This window comes from Ovis canadensis, chromosome 1, assembly GCF_042477335.2.
Source record: "Ovis canadensis isolate MfBH-ARS-UI-01 breed Bighorn chromosome 1, ARS-UI_OviCan_v2, whole genome shotgun sequence".
Classification (NCBI taxonomy): Eukaryota; Metazoa; Chordata; class Mammalia; order Artiodactyla; family Bovidae; genus Ovis; species Ovis canadensis.
In genome coordinates this window covers 197,346,358-197,374,020 of record NC_091245.1, presented here as the reverse complement: position 1 = coordinate 197,374,020, position 27,663 = coordinate 197,346,358, and the positions used below count along the sequence as shown (strand labels likewise).

At 40.9% G+C, this 27,663-nt stretch overlaps 1 protein-coding gene and 1 non-coding gene across 2 annotated transcripts in view; one reads left to right on the top strand and one right to left on the bottom strand.

Annotated features, from left to right (window-relative positions):
* The window catches only part of ATP13A5 (ATPase 13A5), a 142,193-nt gene that overhangs the window by 11,743 nt on the left and 102,787 nt on the right, over positions 1-27,663 (bottom strand). Inside the window, exons 23-27 of the mRNA XM_069593402.1 lie at positions 27,012-27,121; positions 23,631-23,727; positions 21,592-21,664; positions 6,232-6,406; positions 3,431-3,633 (exon numbers count right to left, since the gene is read on the bottom strand). Coding sequence (XP_069449503.1) covers positions 3,431-3,633; positions 6,232-6,406; positions 21,592-21,664; positions 23,631-23,727; positions 27,012-27,121 — 658 coding nt within the window. The remainder of the gene's footprint in view (positions 1-3,430; positions 3,634-6,231; positions 6,407-21,591; positions 21,665-23,630; positions 23,728-27,011; positions 27,122-27,663) is intronic.
* LOC138431412 (U6 spliceosomal RNA) lies at positions 57-163 on the top strand. The gene has a single exon (XR_011253679.1). It is a non-coding gene; the product is annotated as a U6 spliceosomal RNA (small nuclear RNA).

Below are 27,663 nucleotides of genomic sequence, written 5' to 3'. Positions count from 1 at the left end.
CACAAAATACTTCAGACCAATCCCAGACAAAATATAGATATTAAAAGCAATATTGAGTGCTCGCTTCGGCAGCACATATACTAAAATCGGAACGATACAGAGAAGATTAGTATGGCCCCTGCGCAAGGATGACACGCAAATTTGTGAAGCGTTAGGGTGTCCACTTTCACCGCTACTATTCAACATAGTTCTGGAAGTTTTGGCCACAGCAATCAGAGCAGAAAAAGAAATAAAAGGAATCCAAATTGGAAAAGAAGAAGTAAAACTCTCACTGTTTGCAGATGACATGATCCTCTACATGGAAAACCCTAAAGACTCCACCAGAAAATTACTAGAGCTCATCAATGAATATAGTAAAGTTGCAGGATATAAAATCAACACACAGAAATCCCTTGCATTCCTATACACGAATAATGAGAAAGTAGAAAAAGAAATTAAGGAAACAATTCCATTCACCATTGCAACGAAAAGAATAAAATACTTAGGAATATATCTACCTAAAGAAACTAAAGACCTATATATAAAAAACTATAAAACACTGATGAAAGAAATCAAAGAGGACACTAATAGATGGAGAAATATACCTTGTTCATGGATCGGAAGAATCAATATAGTGAAAATGAGTATACTACCCAAAGCAATTTACAAATTCAATGCAATCCCTATCAAGCTACCAGGCACATTTTTCACAGAACTAGAACAAATAATTGCAAGATTTGTATGGAAATACAAAAAACCTCGAATAGCCAAAGCAATCTTGAGAAAGAAGAATGGAACTGGAGGAATCAACTTGCCTGACTTCAGGCTCTACTACAAAGCCACAGTCATCAAGACAGTATGGTACTGGCACAAAGACAGACATATAGATCAATGGAACAAAATAGAAAGCCCAGAGATAAATCCACACACATATGGACACCTTATCTTTGACAAAGGAGGCAAGAATATACAATGGAGTAAAGACAATCTCTTTAACAAGTGGTGCTGGGAAAACTGGTCAACCACTTGTAAAAGAATGAAACTAGATCACTTCCGAACACCGCACACAAAAATAAACTCAAAATGGATTAAAGATCTAAATGTAAGATCAGAAACTAAAACTCCTAGAGGAGAACATAGGCAAAACACTCTCAGACATAAATCACAGCAGGATCCTCTATGATCCACCTCCCAGAATTCTGGAAATAAAAGCAAAAATAAACAAATGGGATCTAATTAAAATTAAAAGCTTCTGCACAACAAAGGAAAATATAAGCAAGGTGAAAAGACAGCCTTCTGAATGGGAGAAAATAATAGCAAATGAAGCAACTGACAAACAACTAATCTCAAAAATATACAAGCAACTTCTGCAGCTCAATTCTAGAAAAATAAACGACCCAATCAAAAAATGGGCCAAAGAACTAAATAGACATTTCTCCAAAGAAGACATACAGATGGCTAACAAACACATGAAAAGATGCTCAACGTCACTCATTATTAGAGAAATGCAAATCAAAACCACAATGAGGTACCACTTCACACCAGTCAGAATGGCTGCGATCCAAAAATCTGCAAGCAATAAATGCTGGAGAGGGTGTGGAGAAAAGGGAACCCTCCTACACTGTTGGTGGGAATGCAAACTAGTACAGCCACTATGGAGAACAGTGTGGAGATTCCTTAAAAAATTGCAAATAGAACTACCTTATGACCCAGCAATCCCACTTCTGGGCATACACACCGAGGAAACCAGAATGGAAAGAGACACATGTACCCCAATGTTCATCGCAGCACTGTTTATAATAGCCAGGACATGGAAACAACCTAGATGTCCATCAGCAGATGAATGGATAAGAAAGCTGTGGTACATATACACTATGGAGTATTACTCAGCCGTTAAAAAGAATTCATTTGAATCAGTTCTGATGAGATGGATGAAACTGGAGCCGATTATACAGAGTGAAGTAAGCCAGAAAGAAAAACACCAATACAGTATACTAACACATATATATGGAATTTAGGAAGATGGCAATGACGACCCTGTATGCAAGACAGGGAAAGAGACACAGATGTGTATAATGGACTTTTGGACTCAGAGGGAGAGGGAGAGGGTGGGATGATTTGGGAGAATGACATTCTAACATGTATACTATTATGTAAGAATTGAGTCGCCAGTCTATGTCTGACGCAGGATGCAGCATGCTTGGGGCTGGTGCATGGGGATGACCCAGAGAGATGTTATGGGGAGGGAGGTGGGAGGGGGGTTCATGTTTGGGAACGCATGTAAGAATTAAAGATTTTAAAATTTAAAAAATAAAAAAATAAAAAAATAAAAGCAATATTGAAAAACAGTAGGATCCATTTTACTAAAAGTGAAATCCACCACAAATAAGTAGGATTTGTTCAAGAATATGGAAATATTTAATAAGTTTATTAATGTAATATGTTCTAGCAATAGGTCAAAATAGAAAACAAGTATAATCATCCTAGTAGGAAGGATGAAGGGCAGGATGTAAGGAAGACAGTTGATGAAATACATCTCCCATTTTATAATTTTAAGACATACTCTTGATTTACTGGAAATAGAAAAGTATTTTTCTTCACAGGATGTGGCCCACCTTGAACCAATATTCAAAACCATATTTACAAGTGAAAAATTATTAGAAGTATTTTTATGAAGGAGTAGAATTATCTGCTGCTTCCACTAGTACTTAACACTGTCCTGGAAATTCTGGATTGTACACTAAAACTGAAAATATAAATAAGTATTATAGCTATTGGAAAGGAAGAAGGAACGTTGTTTTCTTTTTTGGTAATGCTGTGCGGCTTGTGGGATCCTAGTTTCCCAACCAGGGATCAAGCCCGTGGCTCCTGTAATGGAAGAGCAAAGTCCTAACCACTGGACTATCAAGAAATTCCCTGTGGAACATTATTAATTGCAGATGATAGTAATTACCTTTCTAGAATACTCAAATAGCAAAGACTGATAGAAAAATTCAGAAAGGATTCTGAGTAGAAAATCAACATTATAAACAGCACTATATCATTCACATATATTTGTGATCACTGATTAGAAAATATTATGGAAAAAAGTAAATCACTATATAAAAAATACAAAAAGCAGAAATTCATTTTTAAAATAAATGCATAGGATCTATAATGGAGAAAGCCACAAATATTTACTAAGAGACATAAAAGAAAATATGAATAAATTAATAATACTCAAATTAGGACATGACTCATGACTAATCAATTCAGCACATGCTTATCTGCACAACGTGTTTCTGCCCTTGGGCTTTTTACCACCTGTGATAATTATGGTTCAGTACTCAATTTTAGAGTATTGCGATTGTTTCCTTCTCGGCCAATCACTTCACCAGTAAGCTGCAATTCTGGGGATAGTGGGAGAGTAAAAAAAACATATTTGAAAAGAAAAATTAAATTTCACACTTACAGTTTGTGTAGATAGGTTTTCGAAATGGCTTGCCCTTAGAAAAGATAAACGCTGTTGTGATACAGTTGATGGTGGTGATCGGCCACAGTGTGGTACTTTCAAAGCTTAAAACTGAACCAGGAAGCAATGCTCCATGTCCAGTCCCGTTTCTTGACAAACTCACATTTGTTGAGAAATTACTCTGGCTGTCCAGAAAGCACTTACTGGAAAAGAATAACCAGCATTTATGGAACTTTCATTGTATTTTTATCCAGCCAGTAGGAAAAAATTAGCTAATCATGACCCAGGGACCTTACCTTGCAAGCTGTTCCAGCAAATAACTACCAGGATATATTTTGTTCACCTCTTGCAGTGGCAAAGCAGAAATAAACTGCAGAGGAAGTCAAGATTGTTCTTTGTCCAGAAGCCTATCTAGAACAAATGATCTGTCTTGCAACGGCACCCCACTCCAGTACTCTTGCCTGGAAAATCCCATGGATGGAGGAGCCTGGTAGGCTGCAGCCCATGGGATCGTGAAGAGTCGGACATGACTGAGCGACTGCACTTTCACTTTTCACTTTCATGCATTGGAGAAGGAAATGGCAACCCACTCCAGTGTTCTTGCCTGGAGAATCCCAGGGACGAGGGAGCCTAATGGGCTGCCGTCTCTGGGGTTGCACAGAGTCGGACGTGACTGAAGCGACTTAGCAGCAGTAGCAGCAGATCTGTCTTGAAAGGGCTTGGATGACAATTTGCTGTGAAATTCCTTTCAATTCAGAGCATATGAACTCTGTGTATGTATGCATGCACGCTGTGTTTCCTTTTGTGAACTGATATAAATCTCTTAACATGGGTCCTGAGTTGGAATCTGCCTATTCTGACCCACTCTCCTCACATAACCAAAACCTCTTCATGAGGATTTGAACAATCTTCTGCTTATGAGTGTCTGTGTTTCTGTTTTGCTAACAAATTAAACTCTAACTTTTCAGGCAGGCCCAGAAGACTTTCAAACTCTGGTCTCAGTCAACCTTTCCAGCCTTATCTTTTGCCAGACTTCCCATGCTCCTTATACTCCAATCATAAGGGAATATTCCTTTTCCCCTTTTGCACACCTCTGAGTCCACATCCTATTTCTATCTGAAACTCTTTACATTCAGTGGTGAGCATAACTAGTGCCCTTCAGTCTTCTCTCTAGTGATGCGTTTAGTTCATTGTTTTGCAATTATTCCTTCACATATTTCTATTTTCCATTCTTGGGATCAGAGTTCTTTGAATGTGAAATTTTACTTCTGGTTTTATTTCCCTTTGCTTGTTTGTTTTACTCAAATATGTAGCAAATTCTTAGCACCTAGCACAGTGATGCCACATGTTTTCTCAGAAAAATATTTAAGATATGGACTTTCCCAGTGTTATCTGATCCATTTGCAATCTTCAATTTTTCAGTAATCAAACCCGCAAAGAAATTTGTTTTCATCGGCTCTCTTGTTTAGTTTCAAACTTTTTGCTAGTATTACAACTGTTTATAGATAAAATTCATTTTTCAATTGTGAATTCAAATGCGAGGCGTAAGTCTTATCCTAGACTTCCTAGGCTCCCAAAATGGGCTTTGCATATAGTAGATATTCAGTTGGTGCCTGCAGAATACATTAATGAAGCAAGCAATCAACAGTCACAAAGCTTTCTAGCCCAAAGGGAATAGATAGACTAGAAGGCCTGAATTACAGAGTTTAACACCAAAATATATCTAATCTAATAAACTTGCATGGCAAATAAGGCAGGACAACCCATCCATCACCCTTTTGGTTACCCCAAGTTGCCTCCTAGATTCATTCAGAAGGCCACTTCTCCAAATACATGTGCTCCAATTTGTGGAAAAATCTGGTTTTGAAATAAAAATGAACTCTATACTCTAAGTAATACTTGAATTGCTGAATTTGGGTTTTAAATGACAATCTGAGACATCATTTTGTAGTTTCCAATCTCTCCACTGATCCCTGGGGCTCTGATGCCTTCAGAATGACAGAGGAGTGAAGGGGAATTTGTACAAGCCCTACTCCGAAAGGATCAGCTCTTTCTGCCCTTCTCTTTTGGAGATTGGGCAGGCTTTGTCAGAAAAAAACAGTTTGAGCATCTAAGTTGACCTCATCTTACCCTTTATTTATAGTTAAGGAAATTAAAGCCCTGGGAGGTGAAGAGACTTGCCCTGAGTCTACGGTAAAATCAGAACACTGATACCATCAACAAATATTTTAATTTTAAATTCATTTGAAAAACTGAAACTCATATAAACAAATCTGTTTTGTATAGCAGGGGCCTATTGACTTAAGCCCATCAGCCAAATCTCGATGCCTGGTTTTGTCAATAAAGTTTTATTGGAACACTGTCACACTGACTTGTTTATGTGTTGTCTCTGGCTGCTTTTTCACTGCAACTGAAGAGCTGAGTAGTTGCAGCAGAGACCACAGAGCCCACAAGGCCCCAAATTTTTACTACCTGGCCCTCTACTAGAGATGTTTGCCAACTTCTGGTTTGTATGACATCCAAACCACCAGGGAATGAATATATTCATCCAGTCAAGTAACTATTGCATCTATATATCAACAGCCAATGTGGAGATCTTTTCCCAGCCACTCCACATAGCTCACCCCGGGACTCCAGCCATTGACTCTGTCCTGGGTTCTATCCCATCACTGAGGTTTTGTAGTACAGAAACAACTTTGGTTAATTAAAATCTTTGAATATATTTCAAACTAATTTGAACAAAGTCATTATATATTCATTGTACCACCTTCAGAAAGGAAAACTAAGGAACGAAACTTTACCTGTATCTGTAGACCTCACAATACCAGGGCTGCTGCTTCAACAAAAGAAATGCGCAGACCTGCACAATGCAGTTGAAGCAGGCGTTCAAAACAACTGACAGCAGCAAAGGGGGAGAGAGGAGCTGTCCTGATGGTCGGTATGGAGCCAATTTTGGGTACGCGTGCGTCGCGCTCACTGAAAGACAAATGTATTTTTCCTAGGTCCAATTTCACTATTGAGAATAAAAGATTGAGATGCATGTTATTCTGAGTCTTGCATCAGGGTTCGGATACAGTAAACATGCACTGAGGGTTTACATCTAGATAAGTTCACTGCCCAGCTGCACACCAGTGCTACCAACCTTGGCCTCGTCCATGCTTTGGTTTCATCTTCAGAAATGAAAAGTGATGGATTCAAAAGTTCTATAATTAATACATGTAGGTATATAAAAGATGGCCTCCCGCCTGAATAAGAGTACTGTTATCTCTCAAGGACGATGGGAAAGTGGAGAATTAAGCGGTAGAGAGCAAGGAGGCATCCAGTTGGACTAATGTTCATGTGCTGGGAAATTTTTTAAAAAAGCAAAAAACGTTCACTCTATTATTCATTCAGCCAACATTCTTTGAGCACTTTAGTGTACCAGGATAGATGCTACAGGTGTGTTCTGCCATCTCCTGAAGAAGTGTGCAAACGGAGGACTGCTAGAGTGCATTAAACTTAGGAAAAGGAACTTAAAATATTGCCTTTAGATGGGAGTGTTAAAATACATTTTGGTCCTAGTATTTGTTTTTTAACATTTGGTGTTGGCAATGGGCAGTCACCCGTGGCTCAGCAAGAAAGCATCCACCTGCAATGGGTCGGGAAGATCCCCTGGAGGAGGAAATGGCAACCCACTTCAGTATCATTGCCAGGAAAATTGCATGGACAGAGGAGCATGGTGAGCTATAATCCATAGGGTCACAAACAGTTGGAAAGAACTGAGGGACTAAGCACACCCTGCACACCAAAAAAAAAAAAAAAAAGGTGGTTACATCTGTCTTAGAAGTCTCATATTCTAGCAAACTGATAAAAATGGAGTGTACTTTACTTTCAGGGCAGAGCAGGAAAGAAGCTTGGAGAGGTCAGGATGTTTCAGTTCTTTACATCTGTCACTTCTCTCATTTTCATAGCTTATGACTGCTTTCTTTGATGAAAGAAAGAGGGGTATATATCCTTAGGGCTGTGTTCATTCCAGGGGGGACAGGGCACTGAGGAATGAGCATCCAGTGCTGGATAATAAAAGTGTACAGTGGGTCTTTAGTTTGTTCGGTGCATGTTCTGGGGTAACCACAGACAGTCTTTGGTCTTTCATGATCTCATGCATGCATACTAAGTTGCTTTAGTCATGTCCAACTCTTTACAACCTTATATAGACTGTAGTCCACCAGGCTCCTCTGTCCATGGGATTCTCCAGGCAAGAATACTGGAGTGGGTTGCCATGCCCTCCTCCAGGGGATCTTCCCAACCCAGGGACTGAACCCATGTCTCTTGCCCTGATGGGCAGATTCTTTATCACTAGTGCCACTAGCCCCTCTGGGGCTTCCAGATGTGTGGGAATATCTAAATGACCTCCAAAGGCTCTTGCAGCTCATTTAGCTAAAGCTCTCTGGCTGTCTAAGCTTTAACTTTACTAATTTAATCAATTTTTCCAGAGGATGTAGAACTAGACTCTACAAGGTATGCAAAAGTAAGAAGGACATCTCATCTGCTTGAGTCCCATTGGGAAACACATGGGGTGTGTAATAAACAAAGTGACTAGTCTTTGTCTCAGATTCCCGGGAGGTCACCTCTGGACTCTTGGAGTGAAGAGTCTCACTGTCTTTGTCTTCACTTATGGGAATATATCCTCTAAATTTTTGGAATTTCCTAATTGATCAGTTCAGTTCAGTTCAGTCGCTCAGTTGTGTCCGACTCTTTGAGATCCTCCCTCCCTGTCCATCACCAACTCCCGGAGTTCACTCAGATTCACATTCATCGAGTCAGTGATGCCATCCAGCCATCTCATCCTCAGTCGTCCCCTTCTCCTCCTGCCCCCAATCCCTCCCAGCATCAAAGTCTTTTCCAATGAGTCAACTCTTTGCATGAGGTGGCCAAAGTACTGGAGTTTCAGCTTTAGCATCATTCCTTCCAAAGAAATCCCAGGGCTGATCTCCTTCAGAATGGACTGGTTGGATCTCCTTGCAGTCCAAGCGACTCTCAGGAGTCTTCTCCAACACCACAGTTCAAACGCATCAATTCTTCGGCACTCAGCTTTCTTCACAGTCCAACTCTCACATCCATACATGACCACTGGAAAAACCAGTCTTGACTAGACGGACCTTAGTTGGCAAAGTAATGTCTCTGCTTTTGGATATGCTATCTAGGTTGCTCATAACTTTTCTTCCAAGGAGTAAGCGTCTTTTAATTTCATGGGTGCAATCACCATCTGCAGTGATTTTGGAGCCCAAAAATATAAAGTCTGACACTGTTCCCACTGTTTCCCCATCTATTTCCCATGAAGTGATGGGATCAGATGCCATGATCTTCATTTTATGAATGTTGAGCTTTAAGCCAACTTTTTCACTCTCCTCTTTCACTTTCATCAAGAGGCTTTTTAGGTCCTCTTCACTTTCTGCCATAAGGGTGGTGTCATCTGCATATCTGAGGTGATTGATATTTCTCCCGGCAATCTTGATTCCAGCTTGTGTTTCTTCCAGTCCAGCGTTTCTCATGATGTACTCTGCATATGAGTTAAATAAGCAGGGTGACAATATACAGCCTTGACGTACTCCTTTTCCTGTTTGGAACCAGTCTGTTGTTCCATGTCCAGTTCTAACTGTTACTTCATGACCTGCATACAGATTTCTCAAGAGGCAGGTCAGGTGGTCTGGTATTTCCATCTCTTGAAGAATTTTCCACAGTTTCTTGTGATCCACACAGTCAAAGGCTTTGGCATAGTCAATAACACAGAAATAGATGTTTTTCTGGAATTCTCTTGCTTTTTCCATGATCCAGAGGATGTTGGCAATTTGATCTCTGGTTCCTCTGCCTTTTCTAAAACCAGCTTGAACATCAGGAAGTTCACGGTTCACGTGTTGCTGAAGCCTGGCTTGGAGAATTTTGAGCATTACTTTATTAGCATGTGAGATGAGTGCAATTGTGTGGTAGTTTGAGCATTCTTTGGCACTGCCTTTCTTTGGGATTGGAATGAAAAGTGACCTTTTCCAGTCCTGTGGCCACTGCTGAGTTTTCCAAATTTGCTGGCATATTGAATGCAGCACTTTCACAGCATCATCTTTCAGGATTTGAAATAGCTCAACTGGAATTCCATCACCTCCACTAGCTTTGTTCGTAGTGATGCTTTCTAAGGCCCATTTGACTTCACATTTCAGGATGTTTGACTCTAGATGTGTGATCACACCATCGTGATTATCCGGGTCATGAAGATCCTTTTTGTACAGTTCTTCTGTGTATTCTTGCCACCTCTTCTTAATATCTTCTGCTTCTGTTAGGTCCATACCATTTCTGTCCTTTATGGAGCCCATCCTTGCATGAAATGTTCCCTTGGTATCTCTAGTTTTCTTGAAGAGATCTCTAGTCTTTCCCATTCTGTTATTTTCCTCTATTTCTTTGCATTGATCACTGAAGAAGACTTTCTTATCTTTTTTGCTGTTCTTTGGAACTCTGCACTCAGTTGCTTATATCTTTCCTTTTCTCCTTTACTTTTCACTTCTCTTTTTTTCACAGCTATTTGTAAGGCCTCCCCAGACAGCCATTTTGCTTTTTTGCATTTCTTTTCCATGGGGATGGTCTTGATCCCTGTCTCCTGTACAATGTCACAAACCTCATTCCATATTTCATCAGGCACTCTATCTATCAGATCTAGGCCCTTAAATCTGTTTCTCACTTTTACTGTATAAGCATAAGGGATTTGATTTAGGTCATACCTGAATGGTCTAGCGGTTTTCCCTACTTTCTTCAATTTAAGTCTGAATTTGGTAATAAGGAGTTCATGATCTGAGCCACAGTCAGCTCCTGGTCTTGTTCTTGTTGACTGTCTAGAGCTTCTCCATCTTTGGCTGCAAAGAATATAATCAATCTGATTTTGGTGTTGACCATCTGGTGATGTCCATGTGTAGAGTCTTCTGTTGTGTTGTTGGAAGAGGGTGTTTGGTATGACCAGTGCATTTTCTTGGCAAAACTCTATTAGCCTTTGCCCTGCTTCGTTCCACATTTCAAGGCCAAATTTGCCTGTTACTCCAGGTGTTTCTTGAGTTCCTACTTTTGCATCCCAGTCTCCTATAATGAAAAGGACATCTTTTTTAGGTGTTAGTTGTAAAAGGTCTTATACGTCTTCATAGAACCGTTCAACTTCAGCTTCTTCAGCGTTATTGGTTAGGGCATAGACTTGGATTACCGTGATATTGAATGGTTTGCCTTGGAGACAAACAGAGATCATTCTGTTTTTTTTTGAGATTGCATCCAAGTACTGCATTTTGGACTCTTTTGTGGACCATGATGGCTGCTCCATTTCTTCTGAGGGATTCCTGCCCGCAGTAGTAGATATAATGGTCATCTGAGTTAAATTCACCCATTCCAGTCATTTTAGTTCGTTGATTCCCAGAAAGTCGACATTCGCTCTTGCCATCTCTTGTTTGACCACTTCCAATTTGCCTTGATTCATGGACCTGACATTCCAGGTTCCTATGCAGTATTGCTCTTTACAGTATCAGACCTTGCTTCTATCACCAGTCACATCCACAGCTGGGTATTGTTTCTGCTTTGGCTCTATTCCTTCATTCTTTCTGGAGTTATTTCTCCACTGATCTCCAGCAGCATATTGGACACCTACTGACTGGGGAGTTCCTCTTTCAGTATCCTATCATTTTGCCTTTTCATACTGTTCATGGGGTTCTCAAGGCAAGAATACTGAAGTGGTTTGCCATTCCCTTCTCCAGTGGACCACATTCTGTCAGACCTCTCCTACTGATAGGAGTATCAGACTCCTACTGATAGGAGTATCTTTTCTGTTCACAGTAGGCCTGAAGAGAGTTTGTGCTAATGAGACGACTCAGAATGTATGAGTTGGCCATGCCCAAAATATCAACTGTCTGATTAGAAGGCTAGGGGCTTTGAGCCACTTGCTATCAACTCAACCTTGAGGGGAAAAGAGAAGAGCTGGAGTCTGTGTTCAATCTTATGGCCAATGGTTCAGTCAGTCATATCTATTTAACGAAACCTCAGTAAAAATTCCCTATACTAAAGCTCAGGTGAGTGTCTCTCTCTCTCTCTCTCTCTCTTTTTTTTTTCCAATATTCTGAATATGGTCATACATCACTGTGCAGGAGAGTAAGACAAACTGACTCCTGAGGGAGAGGCCAATGGAAATGTCATGTTTGAGATCCTCCCAGATCTTGCCCTTATGTCTTTCCCTTTGGTTGGCTCTATCTTGTACCCTTTTGCTATAATAAAGCTATAATAAGCTAAATAGCCCTTTCCTGAGTTCTGTGAGTTGTTACTGTGCATGATTGAATTCTGAGGGACTAGTAAGAACCCCTACATTAATAACCAGCAGATGAGAGGTATTCATAGCATGGGGACTCTCAAGCTTACAGCTGATATCTAAAGTGAAGGCAGTCTTATGAAGGCTGTGAGGTCTGGCCCAGCTCCAGGTAATTGGTGTCAGAAGTTATCGCATGGGCTCACAGGGCGGACAAGGTGGCCTGTGGTCAGTGCTGAGAAGGGGTGCAAGGAGACGGGGGCTGCAGGAGGCAGAGGCCACAGTGCTTGGATTTCTCTGTCGTCTAATATCCAAGGTAGAATGTGACCACAGAGTTCATGGACAGGCTGTGGGTACTGGAGAGACGTGTAATTGCATCTCCGTGCATCTGCCTTCTACTTATTTGGTTTTCTCCTTTTTGGATGCTCATTGTAATTTCTGCCTTTTACACAGGGGCTGTGAGAGACTGAATTATTGGTCTCATCTCATTGTGAAAGAGTATACTTTATCTCCCCTTAATGTTGTTTTTTTTTGGACTTCGCTGGTGGGTCAGACAGTAAAGTTTCTGCCTACAATGCGGGAGACCCAGATTCGATCCCTGGGTCGGGAAGATCTCCTGGAGAAGGAAATGGCAACCCACTCCAGTATTCTTGCCTGGAAAATTCCATGGATGGAGGAGCCTGGCAGGCTACAGTCCATGGGGCTGCAAAAAGTCAGACACGACTGAGCAACTTCGTTCGTAATGTTGTTTTTTACTGTATGATTTTCTCTGGCCAAAGAGATGTTTGAAGGGTTATTATTTTTATTTTTAATTGGAGGATAATGACTTCACAATGATGGTTTTTGCCACACATCAACATGAATCAGCCACAGGCATACCCAGGTCCCCACTTTCAGGAGCCTCCCTCCCCATCCCACCCCTCTAGGTTGTCACAGAGCACTGGCTTTGGTTCCCTGCATCATACAGCAAATTCCCACTGGCTATCTGTTTTACATATGGTAATGTGTGTGTTAGCAGAGTTATGAGGCATGCTTGTGTGGCTTGGCTTGCTCTCTGGCTCTGCTCTCTTTGCTCTATACTGATAACACACCCAGGTCTGTCTATTCAGCCTGGCCTCAGAAAGAAAATTGTGAAACAAACCTCAGGTAAACCCAGAACCTGGACCACAACCACCTAATCTACATCCTAAGCAGAGTGGCTCAGAGGAGTCCACCTAGACCAACTGAGTGATAGTCAGCTCACAGAAGCATAAGTGGGTGTTGCAAGCCACTGAGTTTTGAGGGTGGTTTATTATACAGCATTACTGTGACAATAGCTGATTGATGAAGATTATTACATAAAGATTATTTGAACTTTTTCGGTTTTAAAGATGTTTAATACTTTCTGATAGGGAAATATACTTGTATACTTGAACTATGGACAGAGGTTCATGACATTGTACAGGAAACAGGAATCAAGACCATCCCCAAGAAAAAGAAATTAAAACAGCAAAATGCTTGTGTGAGGAGGCCTTACAAATAGCTGTGAAAAGAAGGGAAGTGAAAAGCAAAGGAGAAAAGGAAAGATATACCCATTTGAATGCAGTTCCAAAGAATAGCAAGGAGAGATAAGAAAGCCTTCCTCAGCGATCAATGCAAAGAAATAGAGGGAAACAATAGAACAGGAAAGACTAGAGATCTCTTCAAGAAAATTAGAGATACCAAGGGAACATTCATGCAAAGATGGGCTCAATAAAGGACAAATGGTAGGGACCTAACAGAAGCAGAAGATATTAAGAAGGTGTTGCCACCTCTTGCCACCAAGATATTAAGAGATGGCAAGAATACACAAAAGAAGCAAAAAAGATCTTCAGGACCCAGATAATCATGATGGTGTAATAACTTGCCTAGAGCCAGACATCCTGGAATGTGAAGTCAAGTGGGCCTTAGGAAGCATCACTACGAACAAAGCTAGTGGAGGTGATGGAATTCCAGTTGAGCTATTTCAAATCCTGAAAGAGGATGCTGTGAAAATGCTGCACTCAATATGCCAGGAAATTTGGAAAACTCAGCAGTGGCCACAGGATTGGAAAAGGTCTGTTTTCATTCCAATCCCAAAGAAAGGCAATGCCAAAGAATGCTCAAACTATTGCACAATTGCACTCATCTCACACGCTAGTAAATTAATGCTCAAAATTCTCCAAGCCAGGATTCAGCAACAGGTGAACCATGAACTTCCAGATGTTCAAGGTGATTTTAGAAAAGGCAGAGGAACCAGAGATCAAATTGCCAACATCCGCTGGATCGTGGAAAAAGCAGGAGAGTTCCAGAAAAACATCTATTTCTGCTTTATTGACTATGCCAAAGCCTTTGATTGTGTGGATCACAATAAACTGTGGAAAATTCTGAAAGACATGGGAATACCACACCACCTGACCTGCCTCTTGAGAAATCTGTATGCAGATCAGGAAGCAACAGTTAGAACTGGACATGGAACAACAGACTGGTTCCAAATAGGAAAAGAAGTACGTCAAGGCAGTATATTGTCACCCTGCTTATTTAACTTATATGCAGAGTACATCATGAGAAACGCTGGGCTAGAGGAAGCACAAGCTGGAATCAAGATTGCAGGGAGAAATATCAACAACCTCAGCTATGCAGATGATAGCACCCTTATGGCAGAAAGAGAAGAGGAACTAAAGAGCATCTTGATGAAAGTGAAAGAGGAGAGTGAAAGAGTTGGCTTAAAGCTCAACATACAGAAAACGAAGATCATGGCATCCAGTCCCATCACTTCATTGCAAATAGATGGGGAAACAGTGGAAACAGTGTTGGACTTTATATTTTGGGGCTCCCAAATCACTACAGATGGTGATTGCAGCCATGAAATTAAAAGAAGCTTACTCCTTGGAAGAAAAGTTATGACCAATCTAGATAGCATATTCAAAACCAGAGACATTACTTTGCCAACTAAGGTCCGTCCAGTCAAGGCTATGGTTTTTCCAGTGGTCATGTTAGGATGTGAGACTTGGACTATAAAGAAAGCTGAGTGTGGAAGAATCGATGCTTTTAAACTGTGGTACTGGAGAAGACTCTTGAGAGTCCCTTGGACTGCAAGGAGATCCAACCAGTTCATCCTAAAGGAGATCAGTCCTGGGTGTTCTTTGGAAGGACTGATGTTGAAGCTGAAAGTCCAATACTTTGGCCACCTGATGCAAAGAGCTGACTCATTTGAGAAGATCCTGATGCTGGGAAAGATTGAGGGCAGGAGGAAAAGGGGACGATAGAGGATAAGATGGTTGGATGGCATCAGTGACTTGATGGACATGAGTTTGAATGGACTCCGGGAGTTGGTGATGGAGAGGGAGGCCTGCCATGCTGTGGTTCATGGGGTTGCAAAGAGTTAGACACGACTGAGCGACTGAACTGAACTGAACTGAAGGACAACCATTTTCAAGTCCCTACTTATTCCTGGGATTCTCCAGGCATGAATACTGGAATGGGTAGCCATTCCCTTCTCCAGGTGATCTTCCCAATCCAGGCTTTGAACCCAGGTCTCTAGCTTTGCAGGCAGATTCTTAATTGTCAGGGCCACCAGAGAAGCCCTTTTACTAGGTCCAGAGGCTGTGCTAAGTGTTTTATAAATATTACCATTATTTCTTTAAGAAACAATGCAATATATGTATTTATCTCCTACTTTACAGGTGAAGTAACTGATGTTTGGAGAAGTAGAATCCTTGCTATAGTGAGGGACACAGTGATAATGTATGTCTGTCTGATTGTAAAGCTTCATGTTGGCTCGAATGGTAAAGTATACATGTACCTAGCTGTGAGCTTCCTGAGGAAAGAAATCCTGTCTTGCTCAATGTCTGTCTTTTACTGAACCTAGCACAGAGCCTGCTGTATGGGAGGACTTAGCAGCTTCAAAGTTTTTTCTCAAAGTATAGTTTTTAATTGCTCATCATCACCTGGATATTATGTATGTATGTTTCTCCTAAATAGTTGGCTTCCTGTTTTATTATGGACATTTCAAGTCATGCAAGTCAAATTTTAGGAGGCTAATGAACCCACCCAAACTTAATGCAAAATTTTGAGCATGTGTCAGGAAATTTCTAAGGAGAAAAAGTATCTTTATCTTTCATTAGATCCTTCCAGAGGCCCAAGACCCAGAAAGGACTCACTGAAGCACAGATGAAACTTAAGAGATGTATTTATGTGATGGATAAATCCTCCCTGCAGCCTCCTCCTCTGTACACTGCCTTCTTCCATGTGCTGGAGTGATTGCCCAAATGGAGCTGAATTACATGACTCTTCCCTCATTCATAAAAGTGATTGAGCTAGAGTGGGCAACTCACCCAAGTGAAGGTGATCAGTTTTCTTTCTAAACAATTTGCAAATGACACTGAGAGGTTGAGCTAATTGGCTGTAGGAGGACAAGCAGAAAGGTTATGGAGACCCAATAATAGTTACCATTTGGGGTCATTTGCAAAGCGAATGAGTAGAAGTCAATTGAAAATAAGAAGGTTAGATAGAAGAAGAAAGACAGAAGATGATCTCTTGGAAATAAGGGAAGAAGACTCTAGCCCTCCTCAGGCCCAGGTGCTTCCCAGTTTCTGTTCTCAGATTATTTTTTGTGTGTGAGAACTGTAGTCTTAAACATGCTCCTTCAATTTTCTTGTTCTAATTTGAGTGGGATTTGCTGAAGAGAACAGAGACATAGCTAAACAAGTTCCTTTCAAGATGGCTTCTATACCTATGAGGGTCAAATGGGACTTCAAGAGATGCATTTTCTTTTTCTTCCTTTCTTCTTTTTTGGCACTGGTGCAGCTTGCAGAATCTTAATTCCCCAACCAGGGATTGAACCTAGGCCCCTGGCTGTGAAAGCTTCATGTCCTAACCACCAAGGAATTCCCAATGCACACATTTTCTTAATTGACTATTGACTCCATCTTACTTTTGTCCTAGATTTTTCCTTCATATATTATATCCTACTGGTGGTGGTGAAAGTCACTATACAGTCCATGGAATTCTCCAGGCCAAAATATTAGAGTGGGTAGCTTTTCCCTTCTCCAGGGGATCTTCCCAACCCAGGGATCAAACCCAGGTCTCCTGCATTGCAGGCGGATTCTTTACCATCTGAGCCACAAGGGAAGACCAAGAATACTGGTGTGGGTAGCCTATCCCTTCTACAGGCGATCTTCCCAACCCAGGAATCGAACTGGGGTCTGCTGCATTGCAGGATGATTCTTTCGCAGCTGAGCTATCAGGGAAGCCCATCTTGTCTTATTAGCAGCCTTTGTCAGTTCAGTTCAGTTCAGTTCAGCAGCCTTTGTATGTTGCCTTAAAATCTTGTGGGGACAATGCGGGGTGTGGCTATATAAGCAAGTAAATAAATAAATAATATGATAGTATTATCTTTTTAAAACATTCTCCAAGAGAATATACTGGTAGATTTATTTCACTATGGTTTTGAAATTAATTTCGTAATTTTTTATACAATTTTTAAGTGTTACAATCCATTCCACTTGCAGTTATTACAAAATATTGGCTATATTCCCCGTGTTATACAATTTATCCTTGTAGCCCATCTTACATTCAGTAGTTTGTACCTCCTACACCCCAACCCCTATAGTGTACCTTCCGCTCCACCCCAGGTAGCCACTAGTTTCTTCTCTATATCTGCGAGTCTGCTTTTCTTTTTTTCTTTTGTCATATTCACTAGATTATAGATTAGATTCCAGGTATAAGCAACAGTATTTTGTCTTTCTGTCTTATTTCACTTAGCATATTGTGATGGCATTATCTTTGTCCCTTACTAATTCAGGCTTGAAAGTCAAACCTGGGAACCTGGAAATGTAGATGGGTTGATGAGAGTGATTTCACATTGATCGTCCATGACTCAATGTCGTCAGATAAATGTTCACAGTTCTCAGCCTAGTAGTCAAGATTCTGTGACCTGACCCAATCTACTTTTTCAAATTTTATCTCCTGCTGTTCTTTCCACACACCCTACAGTGTGGTCAAATTGAAAAACTCATGCCCTATATTTATCAGCTCTCTCTTGCTCATGCTGCTTCCTTCTACTTGAAATGCCCTTCTTTTGGTAAAAGATATTTGAAATCTATTCAGTCTTCTTATTTTGTTTTAAATGCTACTTCTTCCATGAAGCCAACCCCAGTATCTCTCTTTTCTCCATTGCTGTCTTGTCCCTAACTACAGATCATCAAAAACAAACTCCCCTTTTCCAAAACTCCCAGAGCATCTGTTGTTTCCTAGTACTCACTATTTTTGAGTTGTATTTAATCTATTAATGTATGTGAATTGTCCACTAAACTCTATATGTCAGTGATCAACATTTTAATGCCCAGGTACTTATGTGCCAAACACACAGTAGGAGATGAACACTTTTCTGAGGTGAGGTTGAATGGAGATTCTCCTCTTGTCTGGGGAATTTTGCTGACCTTCATATTTGAGGACGATGAAAAGAAAAATAAGTGAAAATGAAAGTGTTAGTGGCTCAGTCATGTCCAACTCTTTGCGACCCTATGGACTATAGCCTGCCAGGCTCCTCTGTCCATGGAATTCTCCAGACAAGAATACTGGAGTGGGTAGCCAATACTTTCTCCAAGGGATCTTCCCAAACCAGGGATTGAACCCAGGTCTCCTACATTGCAGGCAGATTCTTTACCATCTGAGCCACCAAGGAAGACCAAGGACAAAGAAAGGTAAGTGCCAATTTAATGTCAAGAGAGACGACTGCCGTGTTGCTATCGTACCTACTCAGAGGGATTCGTAATGGTCCTTCAGGGGCAAACAGGCCATCCTCCATCCCCCAGGTACCTACGTACAGACTATATAAGAGAAAACCATGGAGATGATGAAGAAATTCCTTATAGGAATTGTTAGGAGCAGTAAGAACTGTGGTTTTAGTCTCAGCATCACAGCTCAAATGAAAGTAAATCATAAGAACCTCTGTAGGAAAAGTCCTGAAGTGGCGAGGGTGGAGATTAGCGCTCATTGTCCTGCTTGTAATATCAAAGGGAAGAGAGAGGGAGCAGCAGTGAGACCATGTGCCACATCTGTCTAGTAGGCCAAGCAGAAGCTCTGTAAATTAGCCGGGCTAGAGCAGTCTCAAGGAATTTGCCCAATGGGGCAGTCGGCTGAAGTTAGAGAGACCAGCAGAAGAAGAAAGCTGTGTGATATGCACCACCAGAAGGCAGTTAATGAAAGGAATCCTGAGGGGTCAGAGGAGAGAGCACCACCTATATAAGGGAGTGGTCTGGTTCAGACAATCCACAGGGAATCTCTAAAGAACTCAGGAACTCACTAGTGAGCCCCATACAAAGGGCCTCAGTTTAGATGCTTACCTTGTTAGAATACACTCGACAGGTGATAAGTACAATATCCCCATTTAAGTAAAAAGTCCTGGGCTCTTGCTACTTGCATTCACCGAAGCAGGGTTGAAAGTAGCTGACACAGGAAAACAGAGTTCATGGCCTTCTCTAACACCACCTACTCCAAGCCATGGGTCAGGCTTCACTTGGGGAAGAAAACTTTGAATTGGATGATAATATGAAATGTTGATTTATAATACCTGGACTTTTCACATCATTTCAATACCTGGAAATGACCGGGAAATGATCTGCCTATAGTATAACTGAACTCACAGGGATGGGAAAGTGATAGTGTTCAAAGGCAGAAAGTAAAAAGAGACCAAAAAAAAAAAAAAAAAAAGGTATTTCCACTCTGTGTTTCTTACCTTCATCAGTCTGGCTGATTTAGTAAGCCAGCTACACATTTGTTTAATACTAGTTGAATGAAGTGCTCTCCTTTGGAAAGAACACTGTGATCTATCACCCTTCTTTTTACTCCCATGGGTAACAGTGGTCCTGCTCTGAGTCATCCCAGCTCTCCCACTCAGCCTGCTCTGAGATGAGAGGCTGTTTCATAGGGTGAGCAACTGGTATCAGAGTCCATAGGCTCTTGCCATGGGAAACAGTAAAGTATACTCATCACCTTGAGAGTCAAATTCATGACCAAAATGAAAATTGAGTGTGCAAAAGCTCAAAACAACTTGCTAGAGGTCTTCTGGCAATTCTGAGGCAAAGCTACCACCCATATTTTTGAATTTCTAATCCAACAGTCTGCTTGTACACAGTCTTAAGTTTTTTCAAGCGCTCAACAAGTTAGTCAATCATCTCAAAAAAAAAAAAAAAAAACGAGGGGTGGGGTAGTGTAATATCATTCATCTTGTAATGAGTGCTTCTAGGCGGCCATGCACTATGCTATACACTACGTGCACTGTGTTATCTAATCCGCACAACCCTGTAAGGACCTTTCACATGAATCGATTTTATGTGTGTGTGTGTGCTCAGTCTGATGCTTTGTGGCCCCATGGACTGTAGCCTGCCAGGGTCCTCTGTCCATGGAGTTTGACAGGCAGGAATACTGGAGTTGGTTGCATTCCCTTTTGGGGGATCTTCCAGACCCAGGGACTGAACCCACATCTCCTGTATTTCCTGCAGTAGCAGGCAGATTCTCACTCAGTCACCTGGGAAGCCCCAGTTAATCAATTATTTATTTAGTAAGTAACTTACCAGAGGTCACAGAGATAGGAAATGATGGAGGATGGCCATACCCTTCACTTCATGCTTCTGCCTGCTAGCTTTGCTCTTGAAACCTCCTGGTACTCTTTTCTTTTTTATATCATTGTCCATGTTCACAAGAAAATCATGCAAATTGCTTAAAATGTAGCCAACATTGTAGAAGCAAATTTACCCATCGACTTATCTGATTCAAAATTATCCAGTCATATGAATATTAATAACAGTATTTTAATGGGCTATGAATAGATATTTCATTCCTAAGAATCAAAATTGATATTACTTAAATCTCTGACACTGGTAAATTTTGTCACTGTGATAATATAATAAATGACTTCAATATCAGTTTCATGTTTTATGATGCTACATGAAATCCTCAAGGTTATTAATATCCTGCATTGCTGGATGTTTTATCTGTTATTTTTCAAAACACTTCTATTGTTGAACAAGGAAAAAGAGATGAGTGTGTCATTCTTTTTCTTTGCTCCCTGTTAAGGCAGTCACCTTTCTCACTTATTAGGAGTTAGTATCAAGCTTTAAGTTCCTTGATAGGAAATATTGTATCAGTGTCATCTCAAAAGAAGGAAATGAGCAATAGTTGCTGCGAGCCACACCTTGCTTTTGAGAGAATTCCACTAGAATAAAATGCTAGCATTTGTTCTCAAACATCAAAGGCCTTAGCAAAAATCTGGTTTCCCGTCAATAAGAAGTATAGCTGAATAATGGAGAATGACCTTTGGGTTTTCAAGATTTCCCTTCCTGGATTTCTTGTACACTTTTCTGTGTATAAGACACAAACCTACAAAGAACTCAGAATATGTTGACAATTTTATGAAATTAAGACCTATTTTTTAATCAGAATATATTAATGTCAACTCTGAGGACTTCAAGCCTCACCTTACTACCAATACCACTTTCAAAAAATTGATAGGTAATGAGGTCTGGCGGGCTTCCCAGGTGGTGCTACTGGTAAAGAATCTGTCTGCCAATACAGGAGACAAGAGACTCGGGGTTCAGTCCCTGGGTTGGGAAGATCCCCTGGAGGAGGGCATGGCAACCCACTCCAGTATTCCTGCCTGGAGAATATCATGAACAGAGGACCCTGGTGGGCTTCAGTCCAGTTCGCAAAGAATTAGACACAGCTGAAGCAAATGAGCACGCACGCACACAGTGAGATCTGGAGTTAAAGTGTCATTCTCAGAAGCTCTTATTTGTATGAATATTTCTAGAATTTTATGGATAAATAAAAACAATATGGTTTTCTTTGCTAAAAATCTTACTTGTTAAACAGACCATCAACGTAATGGCAACATCTTGCATGAGATACTGGTAATTCCCAAACAGTTGTAGTTGCTGAAAATGAAGAAAAGTAAAGATAAGTGAGGATTCTGATATCAAAACATCTTCACCATCCCCAACACTCTTCTTGAAATCAGTCAGGAAGCAAGTGTTACCTAAGCTCTTTAGCATCTCATTGGATAGAATAAAACCAAATCACTCTTTTTCCAATGTTTAACTTAATTCCATATTATTAATTGCAATGAGAATCAGTCAGTTGGGAAAAACACTCTCTTATTGGTCACAGTGATTTTGGCAGCTGCAGACTCAGCCTGGGTAGTTGAACTCTCAACAGAAGATATTAAAACCTGAAAATTTTGCTAGGAACTTTACACTTAAAATTTGAAATCAAGGCTTCAAATCATTGAAAAGGGTTTTCTCTCTGTCTTTATCCATGGGTTGAGTTCACATGATTCTCTTGAAACCCATTTACTTTCACAAACAAGTTCCCTATCCCAAGTAAACCCATTTCAGACTTCATTCTGGTACACTTGCCTTTTTTAGGTTTGTGTAGACATAGAACTCCCTTTCAGTTTATACTGGAAGTATTTAAATAAACGAGTCAGCTAAGTACTCTGCAAGAACTTGCCTTGCAATGCCTTTTGCAGACAGGTCAAGTTTTCTTCATAGCTGTTGACTGAGCACTAAGTCATAATCTGGCTCTATGCATATTACCAGATCACACTGATGCCAGTGAAAATATTTCTGTCCCCTTAGAAAGTGAACTCAAGGCCAAGATGTTTCCAGGCGAAGGTTCTTGGAGAACACTCTTAACTTAGATCTAGACCATCAGAGTGAATGACATGGAGTAGACTGATTTCAATCAACTCTATCCATGGAGACTTTGGAATTGAAATTCTGATTTCTTAACTTTCAGAGAATGCAAATGGTTTCTGAGTTCTTCTCATCCTGCAATTCTATCTCTGTCTTTTTTACATTTCCTTCTCACATTCTTTTCCCCTCAGAATGGTAACATTATACATGCAGGGTGAGATGGAATAGGGAGCCCTTTTCAAAGGCAGCTTTACTTTTTATTTTGGGAGTTTTCAGAGAACCATAGAGGGCTTTAGAAATCAGTCAGCCTGACTTCCCGGAGGTGAATAAAAGCTCAGCCAAGGGCAAGAACGAATTTGTTCCTAGGGACAGAAGTAGAACTTGAATCCAGGTTTCCTGGCTTCCAACCAATTTCTTCTCTCTAACCACCTGGTTGCCCCTTAGCCTCTATGTGCTTCTCACAATCGTTATCCCACCTGAGGCTGGAGTCTTGTGTTCCTCGCTTTCATCAGTATGTCTCAGGAAGGCAGTAAATTAATTCCCCTTGCCCCCAGTGTTCCCTGAGCCTGATGGATTATTTTACTGTAGACCAAGTTATGACTGACGTGATGCAGATTACTTTCAACCTATACATATTTCTTCCATATAGCTAGTTAATTTTTAGATGATTATTTTTATCATTTCATTTCAAAAGACTTTTCCAAACATTTTTTACAGAACTGCTAATCCTTTACTAATGACATGTAGAGGTTCTGGGCAGGTTCAGAACTAAAGCTCTGGTATGGGAATCTTTCCAGTTTTTAGTCCTTCAAAGTCAAATTCAACAACTTCTCTCTCTTTTTAATCTCTTCTTAGTCTGCCAAAAATATTCCACAGTTGGAGACTGATGCATTGCCTGCTGAGTTATATTTAGGCTGCTCTGAAGCTCTCTCCATACTCTAAGTGAAGAAGTAGAGGCTTGAGGAGGTCAAGTGTCTCAGGTTATCTAGAGAAAAACAACACTCTCAGAAACTGAGCCACATCTACTCATTTCTAGCTCTGTCTCATGCACAGTTATACCAAGTTCTCAAGTTTGCGGACACCTATTTTGAAAAAAAGTAATTTATTTATAAAACACTAAATCCTGTGTAGGAGCTGTACCCCCACGCAAAATAAACAGGGGATGTAAATGCAATTAGAACTGGGAAGAAATTATTTTGGTTCATACCCAATAGAGCAGTGATGTGCCAATAAACTGGATCATGCCGTACATGGTCAAGTATTTAAATACCCCGAAGGATGAAACAAGAGCAGCTCGGCCTTCTCTGTTTAAGAAAAAATAAAAGTAATTGGTTCTATATGATACATATCTCCCAGTCTCTTTTATATTTTCAAAGGAACTCATTTTAATGGCTTGTTGATATATACTTGGGCTTCCCTGGTGGCTCAGACGATAAAGTGTCTGCCTACAATGCTGGATACCTGGGTTCAATCCCTGGGTCAGCAAGATCTCCTGGAGAAGGAAATGGCCACTCCAGTACTCTTGCCTGGAAAATCCCTGGGCAGAGGAACCTGGTAGGCTACAGTCCATGGGGTCGCAAAAAGTTGGACATGACTGAGCAACTTCACTTTCTTTCTTTGATATATACATTCACTTCATCACTGATTCATCCTCTCAATGATTCATTTAACTATTCATTCACTCAATCTTTCCTTCAACCATCATCTCACCCATTGACTCTTAAGCTCGCTCTTACTTAAAGCTTATAAGATAGCAGCATTATGCTCAGAGTCACAGAGGATATAAATTAATCAGGCACAGTCCTTATTTTCAACAAACTTCCCATGAATTAAGAAGATTATAAACACAATACACTGTGACAAGGTGCAACATGTCAAGCATTGACTGGCTTGTGCTTCATTTCATCCTGGCAACACTTGCTCCTTGTGTATGTTTTAGAGTCCCTTAGAGTCATGATGCTAAGGACTGGGTGCTCTCACATTATAGGAAAAAAGTAGATGTGATGCCAATATTTGAGGTGAAATGGGCTTTGTTGGCTTCAGTACACCAGGAAGAACCCAGGGTAATAATGGGAGCTGGTTTGGAAACACAAAGAGAAAAAGACAATTGTAAAAATCACAGTGTCAAAAGTAAATAGTCCCTAGTCAATAATATTTAGTAATTTTCTAATGTGTCAGATGGTTACCGGACTTATCATGGTGATCAGTTCATAACATACATATATGTTGAATGACTATGTTGTACATCTGAAATTAATATAAGGTATATCAACTATACTTCAATAAAAAAGGGAAAAGGTAAATATTCTTTAAAAAATTCTGTTTGAACTATTATTCTTCTAATTGGGTCTAATTAGTAATGGATTATGTCAGGCCAAAGTAGCACATGTTGGGGGAAGGAGGAACTTGGCCAACAAGCACTCCTGCAGCCTCCTCTTGTCAAGGTAGAAGTGAATCCATATGGGAGGCAGCCCATATACTCTTGATCTCCAGTCCCCAGTGACATGGACACCTGTGCTGCTCAAAGTTTTCCTACAGGCCAGGGACATGAGAAGGAAAACCCAGACAGCCAAAAACCACACTGGGTCTTGGGCAAGATGAGAAGGTTCTGGTGGGAGATAGGCCAGGACACCTCAGGTCAATGCTTTCCACCAGACTGTGAGACACTACCTTTCTGTTTTCAGCACAGAGGGGAGAGAGAAATCCAGGTGAGAAGGGGAAAACATGTGAAACCTAGATTGTTTTCTGACATAAACTGTGTGATTTCATCCTTTATTCTTCAGTTGTGTACACTTCCCAGAGAATAGACACCCAGATCAAAAAAAAAAAGTGCAAAAATCCAAACTGGTAAAGCATAAAGAGTGTTTGCAAGGCCTCCACAATGACTGTTATTCCTAATGGACGTGAATTTTAAGTGGTTCATTAATTTACTTAATGCATTCCACAAACGTTCATCGAAGGCTCTGATGTGTCATGGGAGGCACAACGACATAGAAGTTAATAAGGCATAGTCCTTGCCCTAAAGGACTTGCACTATAACAAGCCAATCATGTTTCAAAGAATAATAATGGAAACCTGTAGACCTATTTACCTAAAACTGCACATTATCGCTCCTCTAAAGGATATTTTCTCAGGACTATGCAGGCATCAAGAATAGCAAGGGTAAATTCAGCATAACAGAGCTGAACTCTGTATTTTTATGAATTTGTGAAGTATAAAAGAAGAGGGTTTCTATCGTGAAGACTTACTAAGCCATCTGCCACTAGAGAAAATTCTGCATCCTGACTTGTATTTTAAAACAATATATTTCAATCATAAATGCATCACACAACTTTCATGAGAAAGAGCATCAGAAGTTCCAGTGCTTTTTGGATGAATCAAGTATGCACTTGGTACAACTGTCCAGGAGTTTGAACCCCCTATATGAGGCCTCCACACCTGGTGTTCCAGCCTCACCTCCACAGCTCCCATCTGAGAAATCTTCCAGCTCAGTTTAGCAGTCAGGCCCCTGCACTCTCCAATGAAAGCCCCATTTCTAAACATGGCTCTCCATTTCCTTTATCTGGAATTCCCTCCCACCTCCTTAGTGTTTCCATACATCCCATTTATGCTTCAAATTGCAACCTACCTCTGAAACAGTCCCTCCTAGCTTGAGTTATCATTCTGAACTACTGGCATGATGACTGTATTGTTTGCACCTTCATTTATGGAAAGCTAATTTATTGAGCACCTCTCATTCCTTAGGCAGAAGATTCTGTGTTAGGTGATTATATCTACATATATCTTTCTATACCCCTTACTGGAATGTGAGTCCTCCAGGGCAAAGTTCTGTCTCATTTTTAATACACCACATTTTCAAGAACAATATTTAAAAAGAGCCGCATGAGTGAGCTGAGTGTCCCGGCACTCTTGTTTTGTAGTCACCACGACACAAAGCAGGTTAAGACAGTAGTGATAGTAAAGGTCAGTTCAGTTCAGTTGCTCAGTCGTGTCCGACAAGACCCCATGAATCGCAGCACGCCAGGCCTCCCTGTCCATCACCAACTCCCGGAGTTCACTCAGACTCACGTCCATCGAGTCAGTGATGCCATCCAGCCATCTCATCCTCTGTCATCCCCTTCTCCTCCTGCCCCCAGTCCCTCCCAGCATCAGGATAGTAAAAGTAGGTGCAGTCAATTTGGATATTCACTAATCTGTATTTTGGAGACATATTGCTGCTAGGAGAAGGCTATGTGGTAGAGGATTCCTCTTCTGCTTCTTCTCCATCCCCAACTCCTGAGAGAAAGGTTCCAGTAAGCATCCAACATAAAAAACTAAGGGAGAGGAGAAGTGAGATATACAGCTGGCTTTAAAATATCAACACTAGCGTCCACAGCCATGTATTCTTTAAAACTCAGCAAAGTCACCTTCTTGATTTTATAAGCATTCTTAGGCAACACTCACAGCCCCCTCCCCTTAACTGGTGCTCGACAGCACTGCAGCCAAGTTTCTGCCGTGACATTTGTCACTTTCAATTAGAGTTGAATTCCACCTGGAGCCAAACAGTGAGCCAGACGGTCAGAGGATAGAAGAGGAAGAGGTAGCTTACCTGATGAGATGAGGCACACACTCGATGTTGGTTGTTTTTGAGGTGAAAGGGGAGGCCACAGATGCCTCCTGCTCTGACAGCGAAATGCCCGCGTGAGCCATTTTCAAAGCCTAGAATGATAAATCCATGTTATACCCATGACTCCTCAGACCAGGCTCTAACTGTTCAAACACCCCAAGGCTATTTTTCACATTATAGAGTTGATAGTATTGTACCCTTCCACTGCTGGATCTCTGTTTAGGCTGCCTCTCCACCTGGATACATGAAGTTACCAATTAAAGAGGCACCAACAGTGACTCAGTGGTAGAAGAAGGTGTGTGTGTGTGTGTGTGTGTGTGTGTGTGTGTGTGTGTGTTTGGGGGTGTGTGTGTGTGTTGGTTGAGGGGATGTAGACAGGCTAAGAAAGTGGAAGGACTCATTTGAGAAGTCGATTAAAAAGATGACAGCGTTTGGATGGACCTTTGTAGAGGCCTTTACCATCACAATTTTATACTTAACAGGTCATCTTCATGAACTACAGGAAAAACTGTCTAATGCCCACCTTCTCCCAGGCTGCCTGATCCAGCCAACCAGCTAACTGCTGGGATGAAATTTGGGACATAGAGCACCTTCGCTGGAGGCAGGGACCAGATTACACTCATCAGAGAATCTT